The 22,061-nt window shown below is 37.9% G+C and overlaps 2 protein-coding genes across 9 annotated transcripts in view; one reads left to right on the top strand and one right to left on the bottom strand.

The window, feature by feature from the left end:
• The window catches only part of DNTT (DNA nucleotidylexotransferase), a 149,996-nt gene extending 134,510 nt beyond the window's left edge, over nt 1–15,486 (bottom strand). The window contains exons 1-3 of one of the 2 annotated variants that reach the window (XM_075423510.1): nt 15,431–15,486; nt 2,023–2,147; nt 475–561 (exon numbers count right to left, since the gene is read on the bottom strand). In XM_075423510.1, coding sequence (XP_075279625.1) covers nt 475–513 — 39 coding nt within the window. In that variant the 5' untranslated portion in view covers nt 514–561; nt 2,023–2,147; nt 15,431–15,486. Of the gene's footprint in view, nt 1–474; nt 562–2,022; nt 2,148–8,410; nt 8,472–15,430 lie in introns of those variants that run through there. The other variant, XM_075423509.1, reaches the window with a different exon arrangement.
• Nucleotides 5,761–22,061, top strand: part of BLNK (B cell linker) — a 105,525-nt gene continuing 89,224 nt past the window's right edge. For 3 of the 7 annotated variants that reach the window (XR_012764283.1, XM_075423502.1, XM_075423499.1), the window contains exons 1-2: nt 6,203–6,269; nt 10,985–11,047. Coding sequence is in view for 4 of the 7 variants with exons in the window: in XM_075423502.1 (XP_075279617.1) it covers nt 10,991–11,047 (57 nt within the window). In the remaining 3 variants the exon portion in view is untranslated. Of the gene's footprint in view, nt 5,810–6,173; nt 6,270–10,984; nt 11,048–22,061 lie in introns of those variants that run through there. The other 4 variants (XM_075423500.1, XM_075423506.1, XM_075423503.1 and 1 more) reach the window with 4 other exon arrangements.

The raw sequence follows: 22,061 nt of genomic DNA, 5'->3' as shown, positions 1-22,061 counted from the left end.
GAAAAAAAAAAGTGAAAATACAATTACAACTCAAAAAACGATAGTACATGTTGCCACTCTTGGAGTATGTATTGTAATACGGAACCAGTTATAGCTCCTAAACCCCAATTCTTCTGTAAAACAAGGAAAATTTTGTTGCGTGTGCCACATTCTGAGTTACAATCCAGCTCTGAGACAGGTCACACCATTACAAAAGCGGTTATGAATTTTGCATTATGGTTTTATTATTGTAAGAAGAGATGTCAGTTTTAAGGAATACTGCATTGCTGCACAAAAAGAAGTGATTTTGAATACCTTCTTGTTGCATGATTTTTAGAATTTCAACAAGAATTTCCAAAAAACAAATGTTGAAAACCAAAAAACAATTCAATTATAAAGGCACATGCCAGAACACAATTAAGCTAAACCGTCCTCAGTACAAAAATGTTTCTGCAGAAAGTAATTTTGTAAGAAACTCCTTCCCTTAGTACTTACCTGTGGCACCATTGGAAAAGCCTGTGACACTTCCCTCATTCACAGGTTCATCCAAAGTCCATTCAAGTTACTGTGGTTCCTGAAATACTAGTAAGAGAATAGCAGGGAATTACAGATCCATACCTTAGTGGGGAGAAAGAGAATAAATTACAAATACGAGAGAAAACTGAAGTATTTTCTTAGTCTTCCCAGAAAAGATTGTGACAAGATGCTTAATTTTTATGGCAGCCACAGCAGGATCAGGATATTTATTACCAATATTAAGGTGGATTAGAAATTTAAATAAGAATGGCATAATGATATTGTCAGTACAGATTATGTAAAGAACTAGCCAAAGCATTATCGTTGAACTCTGAGTGCTATGAATTTAGCACATAATGTAGGTCAGTAAAATGTCAGTAGCTAAAAAAGGGCAAACATCCGTCCTTTAAGATGAGCGGGGAAGGAGGACAGGGAACTACAGAACAATCAGCCCAACTTCAATTCTCACAAATATAGTAAAGCAAATTTTGGGCCTCAATATACTTATGAATTTTTTCTTTAATACTGCAGTAAAAACTGGATTGTCAAAAACAAACTGTGTCAAATCAGTTTCATTTCCTTCCTTGATGTGATAGCTACCTAGTAGATAAGGGGTCCAAAGTACATATTATCACTAAGGCTTTTGATGTAGTTCCATATAAAAATCTTCACACGCAAACTAGAGAAATGTGACAAAAGTACTGTATATTGTAAGTGCCCATCTGAGAAGATATCTGCGAATTACCTTCAAACTCAGGGTGTATTTCAAGTACAGTCCCACAGGAACTTGCTCTGGTTTTAAGTGTATTCAGTATTTTGTTAATAACATGAATGTTGAATAACAAGCACAATTCTAACATACATTGGGATATTGCTGAGACAGAAGTAATTACCACAGGATAAAGAATAGTATCCTGGGGCTAGTTTGTCCATCTTATTTTTCAGTTAAGATGGAGCCAAACTGAAGAGAGTGCTGAGAACAAAAAGGTTAAACAAGACAATCATTATTAATGAAGAAATGCTAAGGAAACTGGGTTTTCTTCCTCAGGAAAGAGCGAAGGTCCAGGTTCAGCCCATCTGGTGCTTAGACAACAATTATCCTTACCAACAGGCACTCTCTCTTGCACCCTTCATCAGTATAGTAGAGAATTATTAGAGTTCTTCTGCTGTGCCACCCAAGGATGTGGTGATCCTAATGCTACCCCAAGACCTTAGTTAGAAAAAGGGGTTACCAAATTGATTTCCAAGACTGACCCAATTTGCTCTAGTTGTATTTGATCCTGCCTTTCTGCTAAAGCCTGCCTAGACCTTCTGAGGTCCCTTCCAGATGCTATGATTTCTGTTGATTATGTTATTTTTATTTCCTGTTAAATAACATAGAAGGACAAAACCAATTAGCAACATTTTATCAAACCTCTAGACAGATAGCTGTAAGTAAGCCTTCATTTTCCGATGTTCTCTGTGAACTTATTCAGACTATGACACTATTCCAGCTTTTTACTTTAAGCAAGCTTTTCTCCCACCCACCTTGAATGCCAAGCCTGTCAATCACACCAACAACAACAAAATACATATGGGACAGTTTAAGGAGGAAGAGCAGACATGAGAAACTGCTCCTTTAACTTCTTTGGAATCAAATCCAATATGTGTGCCTGGGAAAAGAAAAATGAGTATATGGTAAGTCACATTCCTTTGCATTATTTTTGTATAAATTGGGCAAAATAATCAGTGACAATGGCTCATATTTTATATACAGTAATACTTCATTGAGCTATTTCACTCAAGTGCACTTTACAGAGAGCAATATTCCAGTGTTATATCCAGTAATATGTTGCATGCAGCTGCTACAGGCTTTTGCAAAGCAGAACTTGACTTTGAAAGTTTTGAAATAATTTAACACATTTAGTGCTTATGTTCATGAAAATATATAGCTGTATTTACTAAGATGCATGTGGTATGATCTAGGAGTCGGGTTTTATACTGTTTATTAACAATTTCTATGCTATCACAAACTGAGAACTTTATGAAACTCCAGGGAGTTGTAGCCTGTAAAAACATGCCTCTTATGTGGCCTGCACATTTCAGACTGTAGGAAAAAACATTACAGAATCATAGAATCATAGATTGGAAAACACCTCTAAGATTATCAAGTCCAACCATCAACCCAACACCACCATGCCTACTAAACACCACCATACCTACTAAAACCATTCAAATATATACCGTAATGATGTGTTAATTCTGCTTTACGTACAAGTTATGTATGAGAATGACTTTCTGTTCAGAGGTTAGATTACCTGCTGTATAAAAAGCACACGTTGACTAAGATTCCTCTGAAATTTGGTAGTTCTCAAATAGTAGATGTTATTTTTGCTAAAGGGTCCAGAAAAATGAAATTTCTTAATATACAAAATCAGATTTCTGTCTTTTTTTGAGAAGTGAAATTGTAAACTACAGATCAAAAGTGTTAATATTTCTAGTTAGATACAAGTTTTTAGCTCTGCTATCCATGTCTGATCAAGAGGCTCCAGGGAATATTAAGTAGCAAGTGAGCATGATCTGCCCAGGGCTAGTGCTGGTTCTCACTCAAGCCTCTACAATCTGCTTGAAACTTATGTGTAGGCACCTGGTCGCTTCAAAAGAAAGAGCATCTGTGCCCATCTTTTTCTGGATACCTCAATGTTCTGCTCAAGGATCACCCCCACCATAGCCCACACAGCCAACATGTTCAAGTGCATATATTTACTTGGATTGCCATGAAAGGTGGTATACTGCATAGGTAACTAGGAGTATGAGGGTGCTAAGTAGAAGTGGTAACTAAATCTGGGGTCTTCCTAGCCAACAATTGTTGAAATAATCCCCTTGAAGGTAGTGGAAAGCAACTGAAAGTGCATGATAATATTCTCCATTTTTGCTGCACACACTCAAGGAAAGAAAACTACAGCATTGATCAAGCCAACATCAACATCAGCATTGAGAGGTTAGCACCAGGATCCCAGATGAGCCTCCCCGTGTCTCTGTTTTTTTAAATTTTTTGTTGTTGTCATCATTTTTAATCTAACTAAAACACAAATGGCAAAATACTTCTTGCAAGCTACAGTCCCTGTGATTCAACCATCTCTGCTAGAGCCGCTTTGGGAACACAAAGCTGAACATGACCTTCACAAACAGATCTCTGTCACATTCAGTGGAGAGAGGAGAACTGCATAAACACTGGCTTCTTGAGAGTACTCTCCTGAAAATCCAGAATACAAATGAAGGCAATGTCACACAGGCAATGACAGGAGAATTAGCCAAAAGTTAGTGTTAGAGGAGAGCAATCAGAGAGAAGCCAGATGGGAGAAGAGGGAGGCCTGGGCACAGCAAGGTGGGCGAGCTGGCAAGGCATAGCTTCACTTCACACTGAAGACTATCATGCATATAGGAACATAACAGCGGAGGGCAGCAGGCAGCAAGGAGCAGCTCCTCGCATGCCAGTATTTCTGAAAATGCTGACGGTCTACTGACCCATGGTGAGAAGAGGAGCAGATACTGCTGGCAGCATGCACTGAATTGCAAAATCCTCGAACTATATTTAATCTGCCTTTGAGCTGTTCTGAACTAGAACTGCTTACACCTACTCAGTAACAAAACTCGGCCTGTACCGCAGAAATAACAGCATTGCTGTGCTTCACTTTATTCATGCTTCACACCTGATGCCTTCTGTTATTTTGTTGTTTCCCCTAAGCAACCATTAAACCTGTAACTCACACGTATCTCCCACCAGCTGCTTCCCACCTCCACCATATATGAAGACCGTACTACTGACACAATTACTTCTGCACTCAAACTAGGCAAACAAAACTTCTTAAGGAATATGTGCACCTCTTCTTTTCCTGCACGCAGTGGAAGAGAATATTGGTCCCTCTCATCATCCGGGGAGAGGCTGTCCCCCTTGGAAAAAGTCACAGCCAAAACACTATGAAATTCAACATAACTTTTCTCATAGCGTACACAGCCAGGCACTTGGAGATTATTCTGAGCAGGCAAAGCTGAAGTTCCAAAGGCTTCTATCTCCATTCTGCATTTCTGAAATTCCAGCTGCTGAGTTTTTGCAGATTCAATGTTCTTCAAAGTCATAAGACATTAAAGAGTTAAGAGTATTCACTGGCAACAACTGACCTGTCAGTCAATCTAACAGCAAAAATACACACGGGAAAATTTGAAGGAGGATAGCAGATTTGACATTTTAACTTAGCCGAAAGCCATTTTAATATTTGAACGTGTGCCCCAAATCCATTTTGACCTGGGAAGTAAAACAGGAAGAGCAATTGGAAAGCAGAATATAACATTCCTTGGTCTCCAGCCTTTTATGGAAGCTTTCATATTTCTCCTGTTGTGGTGACTCAGAACTACTGAGCAAAATAATCTGGGTTTGTTTCAGCAGCTGCAGCTGCATGTTTGCAATTTTATTGCCCATTCTACAAAGCAATGGCTCTCGAACTTTTCCCCCTTGCTCCATTTTAGAAAATGCACCCTGCCCCCTTCTCCAGCTTAAAAATTGCGTACGCCGCTCCTCTCAAACTGGAAGTATGTTCTGTGTTAGAGGTGAACAGGCAGAGAAGGGCTGTGAGTGGGGCAGGGATGCAGCTCAGGGGAGATGGCTGGACAGAGACAGGGCTGGGAAGCGGCAGAAGTGCCCATCTTGAGCCTCCTTGGCTCTGCTCCCTCTCAACTCCATCTGAGCCCCAGCCTCCACTAAAAACTTGTGGCTTCTGCCCCGGATCAGTTCCTGGCTGTGCCTGCCCAGTTCATTGCGCATCTCCCTCATTAAAGGATAATGGTCACAGTTCCAAATTTGGGAGTCATTGGTGTAGCATATGTGATACATATGTGCAGAAACCATATCCAGACCAGTAAGTCCCTGGGTTCAAAATGGCTAGCCTGGATGAGCTTATGGTCTGACTCAGTACAAGCACTTTATGTTAGCCCTACCTTTTGTAAAAATAATGTAGCACTGGAATGAATTTGTTGACCATTTGTTCTTTGGCAGTAATGATAGGGGGACAAAACCAAACAAAACCAAAAACAACCCCCAAAACTTTAGATTATACATCACCTTAGGGTAACTGAGTGATTTATTTAAGCCCAAAAGTATGATGGCCAGACTTGACATAAAGAATGAGATTATATGATGTGACAATATGGCAGTAAATGTTCTGCAACTGAGATCTGTTTTTTCTGTCTAAACACCACAGCATGTTATGTCAAAACCCATAAGCAAGTCAAATGCAATCTGAAGGCAGATCCTAGAAACTGGATCAATAACCTCAAGGTAAGCAAGAGACGGCTATCACCAACTGTTTTTGTAAGATACGAAAAATAATTTCCATATTTAAACCTCAAAGGTTCTGATGACTCAGAAATATTTTATACACTGATTTTCAGCAGAATTTGTTTAATTGATTTCAGTAATGACAGATATTTGCATATGTTGATATAATAACTTACAGTTTCCGTATACTGGAAAGAGTGACTCTCAGAATAACATTAGTACTTCCTAAATAAGCCTTTATAGGCGTTTACTTTAAGTGAGCAAACAGGAAAAAAGTTGCAAAAAGGACTTCCTCCTAGGATTTCTACAGCAGCTCAGTAAAAACCAGTGAAGCAACAGTTCAGTTTTACTCACATAGATCGAGTCTTTCTCTCTGGATAGCAACATGGCCACAAAACTACCATCTCAAGAGGAATTTGAGAACTGGACAGCTTTTCAAGTTGCAGATCTCCTAAGACAGGTACTGAATGTCTATGTAACACTTTAGACAGTCCAGTCTACATTCAACTAGCAGAAACTCTTACTGGATTTATCTTTGAAAAAGAGATATCTTATCCTAAATCTAGCACAGATATTCAAAAGTAATGAAAATAGATTAGTCAGGACTTGTCACCCCCCAAGAACTTATTAATATTACTTGAACTTCTTGGTGCTCTCCTGGTTTTTGTAGAAATTTAATTCATGGCAGAAGCTGCTGGCTAAGATTTCCTATGTGGCAAATCACATAAAAATTATTGCTCACAGGGATATTTCTTATAACAAAAAAGGTATTTCATGCCCCAATTTATTTTCTGCTGGGAAGAAATAACCATTTCACTGAAAGTGGGTCTAGGCTTTATATTTGAATATTACTTTAAAATTTACAGCTTTTCAATAGGAATCTACTGTTCATCTTTTCTTCTCAATGCATATATATCCACAGTAGCTGCTAGATGTTGCATAAGTTTAAGGTACTTGACTTTGGGGGTTTTTTAATCATTTCTTTGTCTGTTTGTACCTCTCCTAGTTCTGCACTGTTCTTTCCAGTATACGTAAAATAACACGAATTGCACAAAATATTCCAAGCTTGTCTTCAGTCTTCCTTTCATTACTTGAATAATCTCCTCCAAGATACATAACACATATCCTCCATGAGGTATCCTTTTTTTGATATCAGCTTTTTCCTTGTAATTTACTGAATACTATGACTCAGGGTTTAGACTTCTACCTGTAAGTAACTTACACAATAAAGTCCGTTCACTGCATTTTGATATGTAATCTCATTTTACATTTCCTTATGCATTTTTTAATGCAAGTTTCTCTATATAATTTTATAAATAGGAATTTTCTGTCTTGTGTTCATCCTACTTCTAACTGTAGAAGCACTCATCTTTTCTGGTTCCTCCTTTACACCAACAGTGAGAATTCATTCTCATTAAGGTTTCTCCCCCTTTTCAATTGAAGCACTATACAATATTTTTCACAGAAAATAATAGTGTTATGAATTGTTTCTACAAGAGTTCCATTTGTAGCCACATAAAAAGTAGGCAAAAGTTTAAAATGTGTGGGTTTTATTATTATTTTTTCCATTTTGCCTTGTGCATAAATACATACATTCATGCGTGTACAATTAAAAAATTTAAAAAAAAACTACAAACAACAGTGCAGATGTATCACAGGTAGACCATTGTCCCTGTGCTTTCTGTTCCATGGAATTAATTCATACCATAATAATAATGTATCAGCTAACCTGTGAACTTATTACTGTGTACAGCTACTCAGAGGATTAATTAGCTCAAAGTCTTTCAGCTTAAAGGAAATCAGACTAATTACTAGAAGATATAATGATTTTAAAGTACTCTGCAATTCTACAGCAGAATACAAGACAGAAATTAATAACAATTGTTCAACAATTCAGAGACTTCCAGGGAAATGTCAGCAGGCACACCATAAGTACTGGCTTCATACTTAAGAGAGAGTCTTACAACTTTATAAAAAGCTGTTCATGCTTATACTTACACTCATATCACTGATTAAAGCAGCTAAGTGATCTAATTACTACAGTATAACCAACATGATGTGCTTGGCCATTCCGCATATCAAAGACTAGCATTGGGGAGTAGCAGCCATTTGCCTGCGGCCACCTCGTACAAAGCTGTTCAAGTCCCACTACCAGTGTTCCAGGGAGCCTGCACACCAGATACTACCATCCTTCCCACTGGCAGCCAACATGCCAAGGGCTGTGCTGGATCCCTGCCAGAGACTGGGCATACATGTACATGAACCCAAAAATAACGTGGTTAAGGTTGCAGAAACAAGCACTCAATGCTAAATGTGCCAGAAGTGGGATTTCCTCTCTCACGTGAATTTGCCGCCTTTTACATGCACATAATGACATTCTGTAATTGCTTCTTCATGTGCTACCTTTTCTATTCACAAAAACCTGCCTCTTTCAATGCAGAGAAACCTGTATGTTTTGTGTACAACTCTGGGCTGTCACAGAAATTCTAAGGTGCACAAGGCTAGGACTTGCTGAAAAGAGACAATGAATTCATGGTAATATTGATTCAATTCTGCCTCAAAATATCAGATTCTGTCACTGCCCCAGCTCTGCATTTTTACCTGAAGCCATGCATTTCCTGAGTTCTTGACTTGAAATTCCAAGCTCTGATTTCCAGAAGTGGTGAGAGTTGAGAGTTGCAACCACAGTGGCAGCTCTGCTTAGAAGGTAAAAATTCCAAAATATTGAATATACAAATATACATGTATATCTTACAGATCCTAAGTAGCTGTAGCTAGGCATCCAAAACCACTGGATACGGTATGAGTTTTATTTCTCATGTACCTCAACTCCCCTTACCAATAGAGTTTTCATCTCACAGGGTGGTCTAAGAAAAAGTAGTTAATTGGTGTTTCTGAAGCACTCAGACAATTTTAGAAAGAGTGCTGTAGAACAGCTCACAACAAAAAAACTCAAATCATTCTGGGTTCAGAGAAGTTTCGAATACTGTGCCATACAGGTGCACAAGATAGCAGCTGAGCAGTGAGCACTGAACAGAATGTAATATATTGAACAGCAGTTCAGGAAAGGCAGATCAGCTTTTATGTGCTGTGGCTGTGTCTGGGTCTTCTAGCAGAGGTATACTGAGGTTAGTTCCGTAATATATATGTTCAAGGTGCATGTACATATGTACAGTGCAATTTTAGCATTTCCTTAACAGTCTTAATAATGTTTCCAAAACAGGTATTTCTGTGTCATAAGTACAGAAGTTATTAACTAGCCTTTCTGCAATGTGTTTCCAGCCTCATGAAAGGTATTTTGTATCAAAGTAATAACTTCACTACTAAAAAATAATTATCCCTATTGATTTTGGTTTTTTCTCAGAAATAAGTGAGGGTAAGAATTGGAAACTTCTTAGATATGGGCATGTACTTCCATGTTATCTTGCATCTGTAATATATATATATAATTACAAGAGCACTGAGATATTCCATGTTGTATTCAGTGTTTATCTACTTGGTCTCCATTTGCCATGTAGCCTAGTTCCTCTCCTTAGTGCTGATCTTAATGCTATGGAGTTACTGTATTTGTAAGAAAATGAAAGGTTCAGTGGTCATCACTGAACACCAGAAGTGAGACATCTGTTTGTCTGACAAGCTAACCATGTGAAATTTTCCATCACACAAGTTACATGCTTGATTAATAGCATAAGGCAAAGCACAAAAGCAGCTCATCAGAGCCAATAACTGGAGACAGAGCCAATAACTAGAAATAGATAGCAAAAGCCATGAGCAGAAATTGTGCATTACCTTGATTCTTTGCCTCTCCACCAACACCAGTGTAACCGATGGCAAATGCACACATCCCATAACCAACCATTGGTCCAACACCCACAGCAACTCTCTCCTTTGAACTGTGATCTATTCTGTACTGCAAACTAGCAGCACTCTCCCAGTCCTAGTACAAAAGAACAACTTATAAACTCAAGCATATTGGCTTGTAGGCCAAACAGTCTGAATATATGTCTGAATATGAAATTTTAGTTTAAGTAGATAAAACACACTTTGACTGTTTTTAAGCATGATCAGTCTTAAGTTTTCTAGAAATAAAGAATTTCATTGGAAAAAACACATAAATATTTCCATTAGAATAATTTATTTTCACTAATATTTCTCTGTTAGTGTCTGAGTTGGTCATTACTGCTACAGAAATTTGCAGCTAAGCATTACAAATACTAAAACTCATTTCAAGAGTGGTACATTCTTAAAGAAAAGATTTCTAAATTATTTTTCCACTTTCCATGCATAACTTTAATTTCTTTAAAAAGCCAGGCTGAACCATCCAACACACAGTGAGATTTCTGGGACAATTTCAGCCCTGCTCCATTCCTTGCTACTTTTTAATAAAGGAAACCAAATGTGTTCACTTTTTTTCCAAATTACTATTTCGTTTCTGTCATAAAGAGATACTACTTCTGGACATTCCTGTTTCATTTTAATTTATAATCAACACCAACTTTCTTAAAAAACACCACTACCACAACCATGTCACAGAAAAGGAATGCTGTTTCTGAACTTGAATTCTTTCCAGTAATGTCCCTCTATCATGGGAACTGCAAGATGCGCTTAGCCCAAACATCTGCTGCTGAAGCTGAGCAGCACCCAGTGTGTACAGAGGGCTGGTAAACAGGCACGTAACAACAGAGCTTTCTCTTACAGAGCCTTCATTTTCCAGCAGTCAGTGATATAACCGTTTCCTGAGGTGACTGCATGGCTACTGATGGACTTTTGTCACAAGCTACCTTTTAACCAGTTCCTAATGCTGGCCTCCTCTTATCCCATAGCAATTTAAGTTCCACAGTGTATTTCTGTTGGGCTCCTTGTTCCATTTATGTTACATTTGCTGCTTCATAATTTCATCTTGTCTACTCCATTCATGATTTTGTAAACCCTTATCTCCTGAAATCTTTCTTCCCAAGAAAGAGGTAATTCTGTGTATTATGTCCTATGTGGAAGTCTCTATCTGTTTCTAAGCATTACTGTTATTCTGTCCAGTATTCTTTTTCTAATTATCCATGTGAAATAGTGTGAAAATTTCCACAACCTCCACTATTTGAGCATGGAAATATTAATTAGTTTGTTTACAGTTATGAAGTTTCATACTACTGTAATAACTCTAATTTTTTTGCACCTCAGTTTGGAATGCCTGAATCTGCTGTGATTGTAGAAAAACTGGGCATGAGTGGATCTCATTTCTTGGTAAGAAAATATTTCGTGAGAGCTGTCATTCAAGCATCTTTCAGCATGAGGCTTGTATTCGTTACAGTGCCAGGAAATAATCTGACATTGTCATTCTTCATACACACTTCATCAGTTGCTCTGATTTCCCATTTTAGGGGGTTGATTTACATCTCTGACTCAAGGAACACCACTGCACAACAGAAATCCTAGCCAGCCCTTCTGCCCCTCCAGAGAAAGTATAGATATGTAGAACTGGCCATTAGCACACAGCTATGGCAGGTAACGTCTCATGAAATATGACTTTGAGGGGTTGGGGTTTTTTTAAGAAAATATATATTTTTAAGCCATTATTTGTGTAAAAGCTTTTTCATAAAATTTGCACGATTAAGAACATTTACTAGTACAGAATTCTACGCGAATTTTACAATAAAAGTTTACAGATACCATGAACAATGTCTGAAAAATATCTGATAACTTCCTTTGTTGATGTCTAGAATTTTTTGCATAAAAGTGTGGTTAATTGATTGCAGCTAATTACAAGAGAGGAACAGAATAAGTCCTTGAACTGGGGCAATTCCTCTACCACTAATTCCATTTGTGTATCTATTGAAGTAAAAGATCATTGAGATGTTTTTTACAGGTCAAATAATTGTTACAATGTATTTATGCACTGCAGAGAAATCATATTTGCTTGGCACTCCACTGTTCAATGAAACTGTTTCCTGGGTGCATCAGGAGTTATATCTGCTGTTTATGTTAACAAGGTCTGCAGTTCTGCAAAGCGATTCATTAGACCACAGCTACACAAGTGCACGCAGGTTCACTTTGTTTAAAACTGCATGGCCACAGAGTAAAATTGGATTTTAGTAACCATTCATGCTAGCATAGTAGGGTTAACAAAGCTGTCAAATACAGACTAAGTCCTGTCCCATTCATGCATTATAAAATGAATCACTAAAGGTGCTGTAATATCCATTGCTGGATGCGAGTGAAGTTAAAGTTAAGGGTGAACGTGTTGACTTCTTGTGCCTGCTGCAAGTAAAGGTGTACAGCAGCAATGGAAAAGGATATGAGAAATATCTGCAGACATTAGTGGTAACCTAATCAAAACACAAGTGAAAAAAGCAAGGGGAACAATAGATGATCATTGGTGATGGTCTGTGATACAAAAGCAGGATGATTAAAAATGAAAGCATTTGCTAGCATTTTCTCCAAACTATTTATTCTTTTTAACACATCTTTGAGGGTTATTTTGCACTTCAGAAAACATGGCAGTATATGTGTGATACAAGGAGTAATATCCATTTTTTATAGTATTGTAGAGAAAATGAGACATCTCGCACACCAGTAGTACTTCTTACAGCTTTCATGTGTTCTTTAATCGAATTGTTCAGTACCATTTTCAACATGATAAAACTCTAATAAGGTATGCTTGAAACAGAATTAATTAGGAAAATATTTAAAAAATAATGATTCCAGAACCTATATCTCGCTATCATTAATAGCAATATTTGAGTAACTACAAGATGCTTTTCTCCTATGTACCAGCTAATATGTGTATTCACTTGTAAGTAATTAAATCAACTGCTCACTTTTTTATTCCAAGCTCCTAGCCTAGTATACAAGAAATCTATTCCTGGAATGAAAAGTTCCTTCTCTGTTACAAGGTGTCTGATTTAGAAAGCACACCCTTAGTAGATCCACCTTAACAATGTATGACTGAGTAACCAGGGGAATAAGGTACACAATTCTACCCATAAAATTCGAGTTTCTGTCTACACCACTTAAAGTGTGATTCCCTAACTGGATCTACTAGTTTGTGTAGAGGTGTCTGGAAATCCAAAATTCAAAAATCCTGATTCTCGTATTGTGTCTGTTTATTACCTTTGGCAGGAGCTTTAGCTTTGCACCTTAGTTTATCATTTGGTTGTAAGTGGCATATGATTTATTTCACTACTCTCTGCAAAGTCTTAAAGTTCAATATCACATTCAGACTTCAAGCTAAAAGTCGCTAGAGAAAAGCTGGCCATCTATCACTAGATAGCAGTGAACAAAAAGCCCAACAAAATCCATAAAACATAGGAGCGGCAGGTTTACCTTGACATATTAGTAATTTTTAAAAAGCAAATGCAAGTTTTCTGCTATATGTATGCACACAGAGATACTATGCACATGTGTACATCTCATGATGTATGTACACTGTTTCTATGTGTCTACCCAATGCTAGATAGATATTTAGATACAGATCTGGTTTTGCTATGAGATCTGTTAGGTATCACTGGACAGAAAATTCCTTCTAGTCCAGCAGATAAAGAAGAAAGCAACTTTCAGTGGTGTCTTAAATGTGAATTTAGGGAATTTTCCCCACTGCACATTCAGAGAGGCACAATTTTCTCTTTCACCTTTGCACAGTCTGCAAAACTGTCTTCCATCCATCTGTGTTGCTGCAGAGGTGCTCAAGAGTGCCTGCAAGGGCTGAGAAGACAATCTGAGCAGAGCCTACTCGATGCCTACCAACAGCCATTCACCATTCTCAGACAAGGCCTTCTTCTCCCCATAAAACTCCTCCAGCCAGCCCCAAACTTCTGCCATGGCACTGACACCTTAACCATATGCAGCACAGGCATTTTGCATTAGTGAGACGTGCCAGAATTCAGAGAGGCAACGCTCCTCTGGGGCGGGCAGTGCGCTGGTGGGCCTCGCTGGCAGGTACGATTCCTGGAAAGCAATGCGTGCAGCCAGCGTGCTGCAACGTTTGTCACAGGATATAACCCCCAACACACCAGATGTGCCTCTGCTTCCTCTGTGGTTTCAGTAAGGACACTCATCTTTTTAATTTTTCCAAAGAATGTTGCCAAAAGTTGGGGAAATGCTGCAGAAGGTGGTGGTGCTAAAGCCCACCACTTAACTAACACAAAAGTTCTTAGGCGGCCTTCCTGCACAACACGTCATTCGCGTCAAATGCAAATTGCATTTTAGCTGAAAGTGAATCAGATAGATATATCAATACCAAGGTCTTTCTGAAGTTTAAAATGTTCAAAGCTGATTCATACAGGCACTTTAGCCACGTAATCTGTGGTAAATTGGTCCTAACACCTTAAATCAATTTTGACTGGTTTCAGAACAGAAATAGAGTAATCAACATTTCTATGGTCATTTCTTTGAATATTTCTTGTCTTTGAGTAGCTAAAATACAAGCACTTTTATAGCAGTGTTATATTCTTTTTTATAAACATACTGAGTATCAAACTGATCTTTTATAGGAAACAAAATTACATGCATTTTCTAAAAATTTTGAAGTAATAGCTCTCTCTTTACACTTCTGTAGGATCCAAAAACACAAAAGGGTGGTATATTAGATCTGAAGTGTACCATGCAGTTTCATTTTTTATCAATAGTACTATATTTGTGATAGTTCTTCAATATGCAGGTCAGATCTGAATGATGCTGATCTAGTCCTAACGTGCAAATCAGCATTTAGCCACAGCTGCATTGCACAGAGCATATTATATGTTGTCTTGCTTTATAATGTCTGAACTTGCGACACTGTACTCTGCTTTTCAGTTCCCTGTAAGAGTAGGTTGCTTGTTTGATGAGTTTTTTTAAATTCTGTTTTGAATTCATAGTGACAGATTGAAAAAAAGAAAAGGTATAAAAAAGCAGTGAACTTTGACTTGAACTTCAGAACAGAAAAAAAGTTGACTTTCTTACTGGATTTGTATATACAAATTTAATAAAAGAAATCTCAGATATAGCAAAATGGTCAGACTGATTCTAAACAACTTTCATGTATTTCTCCTCTTTCTTGCTATTTCAAAATGTGACTTAAATCGCATGGCTGGAATATGAGTGCCTTGGAGAAAACCAGACGCATTTTCTTCACCAATAAGATATTGGGGATTTTTGAGTAATATTTAGAGAACAGAACCTGTGTCTTGCTGTGGGAGATTTGTACCTCCCTGCAAGTGCAAAACACTGCCAGAGCTTGCCAGGTTCAACTCACTGAGGCTGTACTTTGACATCCATTTATGTCAGCACTGCTACTGAGAAAAAGCAACTACCGTCTCACTTGGATGCTTCTTCGCATCCCTGCAATGCAGAAGCAGCAGACGGGAAAGGACAGGAACCATATCTGCTTTCTCTAGTGACCACAACGACCAAACACACCACACCTAGAGCTCCTCTGTTGCTACGTAAATGCTGCAGCGTCCCACAAGACTTAAATTGCTTCCCCAGTTTCAGTTAAGAGAGTGTTTCCTAATACTGCGAGTGGTATTTTAGCAGCGTGGGATATGGGAATAGGTGTAAGGACAGATTAAAACTGGTTTTGCCTGCTTGGATATCTGTTAGGAAAGAGCTAACCAGCATCAGGTTCTGTCCAATTAGATCTGCCATCCATACCTGTATATTTGGAATATCTTGAGTTTCCAGTGGAAAAAAAATGTTTTCCAGGTCCTACATAAACAGCAGAAATAAGAAAATTAAATAATAGAAATTAGAAGCTTAAACAACAGAAATATGAACTTGCTGAGTACTTCTTCATAACCTAATTCCTCTGGGAAAGGGCCAAAAAACTCTTGCAGTGTTTTCCCCAGGTATTGAGCAAGCATAAAAAGCTTGCATATGGCTGAGGTTCAGAGACATGATGCAAGTTGCAGGTACTGTTGAGTCACATTCTCGGGCTGGCTGTTGACAGCTAAATGCCACAATTCCACAGCTAGGTTTTAATAGTATACTGCTTATCTCAGAAAGCCATAAAAAAAAGTCTTTTTACCATCACACAAAACCTCAATACTAACACTTTGGGGTACCCAAGTGTTTTGTGTGAGTAGAAATGATGTAGGCATTGTTTATCCCGCCTTTGGCGAACACACAAGGTCCCCACAGTAAAAACCAACAATTGTTCACCACAGGAAAGTAATGTTACTAAAATACGTATTTTCAGCTGCAAAACATTATTAGGCCATGTAACTGCACTAATTTAATTGCCTTTTTGCACAATTTCTATTCCTCTGACATTCCTTTCTCCTATTCACATTTATCTACCATCTGACACACACTCCCTGTCCTTTCCCCTTCACAGTTCTCAGGGGCTGAGCCCCTCTTTGCCCTCTCCACTCCACACACCCTTGCCTTAGGTGCCTTCCAACACCCAGTGCTTTTCTTCTGCTTGCCTTTTAGCCAGGGTCCTCCTTCCCTTTTCTCCTTTATTAGGTCCTGTTGTTCATGAAAGGAAATTTCTCCTGCTGACATTTCTCATTGATTTGCAGTCCTACCGGCTTTCCTCATTTCCATCCTTCTCAGCTGTAGAGTTCCCCGTCAGAGGCAGGTGAGCTGGCTCAGATGTGAAAGATATTTTGTCAGAAATGCTTTCATCTCCATCCTTTGCTGTAGAGGTTCCCCGCTGGAGGCAGCTGAGCTGGCTCAGCTATGAGAGGTAGTTTTTCAGAAACACCTTCATTTCCAAGTATTTCTACAGGCTCTGGGCCCACTTTCTCAGTGAAGAGCCTAGATAGTGGCAGGAGCCAGGCACCTTAAGAGCTTGAACTCTATTGGGCAAAGACAAGCAGTCTCGGCACCTATCCCTATAGCAAGTGCTTTACAGACTTTGAAAACACTATTAAAGAAAAGCTGTTTAAAATGAAAGTTTCTCGGGGCAGGTGGAAACTGAAAATAGTTTCTCCTCGGGGGAGATGTATGCAAAGCACTAAAACAGAGAGCAGAAAAGGTCGCACAGAGCAGAGAAGTGCAATCTTCGCCACCTCACAGCTCTCACAGAGCGACGCAGGGGGGCTGCCAGCGAGGGGACAGTTAGCAACAACTTCCTAGGTCACTCTGAACATCAGCGGCCAGCAAGGACGGAGGGTTTTGGTTCTGTTTCTTGCTGTTTCTTACCAAATAGAGAACTATTTCTAAAAGCAGAATTACAGGTACTTACAGTCATTTCAGAAAGAGGAAAGTGGTAAGAAAATACCATAGAAAGGAGGCATATGTTGTTAAGCGTATAAAGTAACTAGAATCGAAGAGTGACCTTAAAAGGACCAGGGCTAATACAGAGATATTTTACAGCTTAGCACATCTGCTGCTTATGAATCATCTTCAATTAAGTAGTAAGGTGCAAGGGCATTGTATATTAATGTATGTTCAACAAAGCACAAGGCATCTGTAAAGCAAAAGTGAAATTTGCATATTTATCTTTATTCTTCAAAAAACCCCAAAAGATAAATATGAAGATAGGTTACTGAATGTAGATATAATTTCTGAAATCTAGGGCACTGTGAAGTTATGCATCATTATCTTACACATAAGAATACAAATTATTTCAGCTATCAGTTTATTAATTTCTAAATATAAGTGTTAGTAAACACTCAAAGGAAAATATTAGACTCAGATACAAAGTCAAACACCATTATCACTAGATTCCCATCAATGTTAGCTTAGAAACTGAATTTGTGTCCAATCATTTTGAATTCTTTTCCTGCTAAGTATTTTCAAATGTATTTTCAAATGTCTCAGAAGTAATTTAATAAAACTGTCTAATGCCATGATCTAGCAATGTAATCCTGTAGTAAGAAATCCTGAGCCAATGCAAAAGTATTCATTGCAGTAGTGGGCCCTTAATTTTTAATGTGACAGAAGAACATTTCTATTCGCATTCCAAATGCTGCTGCCAGAAATAATTTGAACATAAATTTGTTTTATGCAGTAGCTGCAAATGATGGAAAGTGCTTATCTGCTTTCCAGTCTTCAAGCTCTGGCACACAACAATCCAATCAAATTCTAAATGTCACATTAGTCATAATTACATTAAATATGGATTAAAGGAATATCTTTCGATGCAGAATTCTTTGTTCTTAAAGTTTACGATAATTTTAAATGTTACTAAAAATATCCTTCAAGATTTACTTCAAGATGTTACTAAAAATATCCTTCAAGATTTGTGGACCTTTCAAATTCAAGGAACTTGAAAAAGAATGTGAGAAGTTGTGGAAATTTTTAAGCCATTGTGTCATAGTTTCCACCACTGACTTTGTAAGCCCTGAGCTGAAAAATAGGAAAACTCCACACAGTCTCAGGCTTTCCAGTTCTGCACTTCCTCCCATTTTTGCTTTATTCAAACATCCTGGTTACATAAATGCACCCCTCCGAGATCATTTTAGGAAATCATCTTTAGAGACACGTTGTGACTTGAAGAACCTTCATTTTGGGTGCTTTTGTACTTTTTTTTTTTTTCCTGAAAAATCAGGAGCTTTTACAATGCGTGCAAGTTGGAACTTCACAACACTAATGCCTAAAATCTTTAGTCATTTTTAAAAATCTAGCCAGAAACTATAATCACTCTCCCATTGTTAAATACCAGCTGCTAACCATTTCAGAAGTCTTATAAAGTCCCTAAAATGTCACAATTTAGTCCTTCTGCTTTCATATTAGCTGTTTCCAATACATTCTTAATTTTCCACTCTTTATTTTATCCTTGAATAGGCACATGAATGTCGGGAACATACTAAAATGCCAAGTTCATTTTCACAGAGAATCACAGAATCACAGAATGGTTGGGCTTGGAAGGGACCTCTGTGGGTCATCTAGTCCAACCCTCCTGCCGAAGCAGGGTCACCTACAGCAGGCTGCACAGGACCTTGTCCAGGCGGGTCTTGAATATCTCCAGAGAAGGAGACTCCACAACCTCCCTGGGCAGCCTGTTCCAGTGCTCCGTCACCCTCAAAGGGAAGAAGTTCTTCTCATGTTCAGACGGAACTTCCTGTGCCTCAGGAAGTTCACTGTTTATCTTATCATATTATTATTATCTTATCCTTATCTTATTATTGTATATCTTCTCTATAAGACTTATCTTACAAAAAAAAAAAGGACAGAAAAATCATCAGTAGGCAAAGGCATATTCCAAGTTATATAAATATTTTTTAATGAAGTAATTGTAAGTTTCAGTGAGCAAGTCCCACAGGAAGTCAGCAAAATATCTCAAGCAAAGAAGACAGCAGAATTTCTTTAACCCCATTACATACTTTTCTCATTAAAATTACTTAGACATATATATGCATATGTAAGAGTAGACCAAATTTGTCATTACGTACTGATAGCTGCAGATCCAGCAATGCAAAGTTACCAGACTAGAAAATAACAGATAGTTTTGTCTATGTTTGTCTGAATATCACTGAAGACGCAGAGCAGTTGGAAAGTATTAGCTAACTCTGGCTTGTAGAAGCATTTGAGGAAGTTATACTTCATGCTTTTCTATTAACAAAGAAACAAACTCAAACAATCAGTAAGAATTTCCCAGAGATACAGATTTAGACAAGTCGACATTTATAAGATGGGTACTCTACTTTTCTGGCAGAATGGAAGAAAGTAAAGCTCAGGAACACAACCTTTGCAGGAGCACTTGGCTATTAAAAATTAAAAGACTGGTTTCACAGAAGAATGAGAAAGACCTGAACTAACTAATCAATTTTCAAGTTGCATTTCCTTCTGTAAACATTGTTTCCTATAAACCCAAAATGACTGAAAGAGATTAGAGAAATAAAAAAGGAAAAAAATCTTTTGCTCCTACTGTACATCCACAGCAGTTATGTGTTCTAGCCATTTTATCAACAACAGAACCTCTGCTCATTCTGTGAAAGGGTATGTTACATTAAAAATTGCAGGCACAAGAGACATGAAAGCAAAGCTGAAAATTAGTCAGGATGTAACAGCATGTCCACAGGAAGGGAAAGCCTAAGCCCATTTGATTTTGCTGGTCTCACATCTATATGGCGTCTCACACACATCTTTAATATAATGAAGGAAATCATAAAGAATTATGTTCATTTTTGGGTCCAATTTCTTTCTCAAGAATCTTCTATCATTAGAAATTTTAATTTAGAAGAAAATTTACTCTCACAACATCAATTTATAATGGCCACAGAGTTACCCTAGGTGGTATCTTTTTTTAAGAGTAAAAAGAAATACTGGGAAACTAGTGATCATGTAACAGAAATACAGCAGTGAGGACAATACGTTATACATGTCTGGACCTCAGTGACCAGACTAAACCCATAACTTTATCATTCTTCAATATCATGAAAATGAAAAGAAGTTGACAATAAATTTGAAGTAGGTGCAATCTCAATCTAATTAAACCAGGAGTTAAATCGCACTGATTTAACTGTCTTGTTGATGAGGGGGACCATAGTGCCCTTAGCCTGGAAGATATTTTTGAAGGTTTCTGGGAATACTTCTTTCTGCAGCAAAGACTAAAACCAGATGAATATTATTGATTCTCATGAGAAAGCATGAACAAGGTTAAAAATCAATGTTGTAAAGAAGTTTTTCTGAGAAAGGGACAACTCTTAAGGCTCTGTTGGTTTGGAAAGATGAATACATACAATTCCACTGAAAACAAAGAAATCCTATGAGAACCAAACAATACAGCAGGGAGAAAGGGCTCCTTGGGAACAGGCCAGGGAGAGTCTGAACTTTTAAGATGTTTATTTCCACTGGGTTCAGGAAGGGAGGACTTCATCAATTTTCTGTGTAAATACAGGATTTCATTAGATATATAGCTGGCTTTAGCATAAATTTCTATTCCAAACAGAGGGAAATGCCCCAAATATTAAGATGCTGCTTGGGCCAGTGGGTGATGCTAGGGCCAAAATGACATAAATTTCCAAGGAGATACATTTCGAGCTGCTATCCCTGATAAATTGAAGCGGAACTAATTGTAGGCCTGATCACAGAAATGAAAGATGGCTAGGAATAATTATTAAAAAATAAATTAAAACAATTTTAATTTCCCAAAAGAGCACAGAAAGAAGTACACTTTTTTGAAACAACTTCTAAGCCTGTCTGGGTACTGCTACTATAAAGCTACTATATATAAAGTGACATGAACTAAAGCAAAAAATAACACTGTTATTTCCAGCAAGACATCCACAGGCGTATTACATGAGGATGATCATGCCAGGAAGGTTATTCTGGTAAATTTTTCACGTAGACAGGCTTGTAGCCTAACAGCTAGATACAACCCACAATAACCTGAGCACATTTTGCTAATGCTGACTGAGCTGTTATGGCTGTATTAAAAGGCTTAACACAGCTAAAATGAAACTGCAATGCAAGTTTATAGAAGCAAGAAACACAGAGGCAGATACAGACCAAGTTACCAAGTATCAGGGGGTTTCCCTTTGTAAAATTAAGCCATCCTGTTTTCCCATCTGCTCTGAATAAGCATGATGCTGGGGTGGGGGGAAGCAAACAAAACAGGAACAGCAAATCTGTAGAGTGCTACAAATGTAGCAATTGCTAAATTTCAATGTAATATTGTCTTTAATTTAAAATGATCCGCATATGGCTTGCACAACCTGTCGGTTATTAACATACTATTAAGAGCAACAAATTGCAGCCATTCCTAGAATGGCTCAGAGGACACTATTAAATATTTATCAATTACTCCATATCTAAAAAGCTCATGGAATTTGCCCACATTAAAAAAAAAAAACCACCACCATACAAATGCAATTGCAGAGATCTTTCATCAGTGAATTTTCCCAGTGCCAATTCTGTGCATAAGCACAGACTTTAGCATTAGGGAATCTGGCTTGAAGTTTGGGTTGCGTTGCTGGAAAACCACATCACACACTGGCGCTCCGAAAGAGGCGTGCTGGAAAGAGATCAGAATTCCCAGAGGTCCCACAAAGCCAGTGCTTAGAAGAATAAGAATTTCAATCATTTTATGTATTTTAGGCCTCTGGAATACTGAAGGGTAAAATCTATCCAAAATTCACGTTAGTGTGGCAAATGCAGAAGCACAGCTTCTACTTGTAGGGTACTTGGTTTCCTGTAGGTTCTATTACATGCAGTATTTGAGTTTGCATTAGTAAACAAAATCCCTATGAAAGTTATTTTAAATTGTTAATTAGTATCATTCAGACCTGCTGTAGAACACTTTTGTTTTGTTTCTGTACTTTTCTTTTAGTTTCCTCAGCGGTTCTGGTGTAGTTGGGCTTTTTCACTTCACAGTTTATGTATTTTGCCCCTC

This window comes from Opisthocomus hoazin, chromosome 6 (assembly GCF_030867145.1).
Source record: "Opisthocomus hoazin isolate bOpiHoa1 chromosome 6, bOpiHoa1.hap1, whole genome shotgun sequence".
Taxonomy (NCBI): domain Eukaryota; kingdom Metazoa; phylum Chordata; class Aves; order Opisthocomiformes; family Opisthocomidae; genus Opisthocomus; species Opisthocomus hoazin.
Note: the sequence above shows the minus strand (reverse complement) of the source record. Positions and strands in the feature narration are given on the sequence as shown.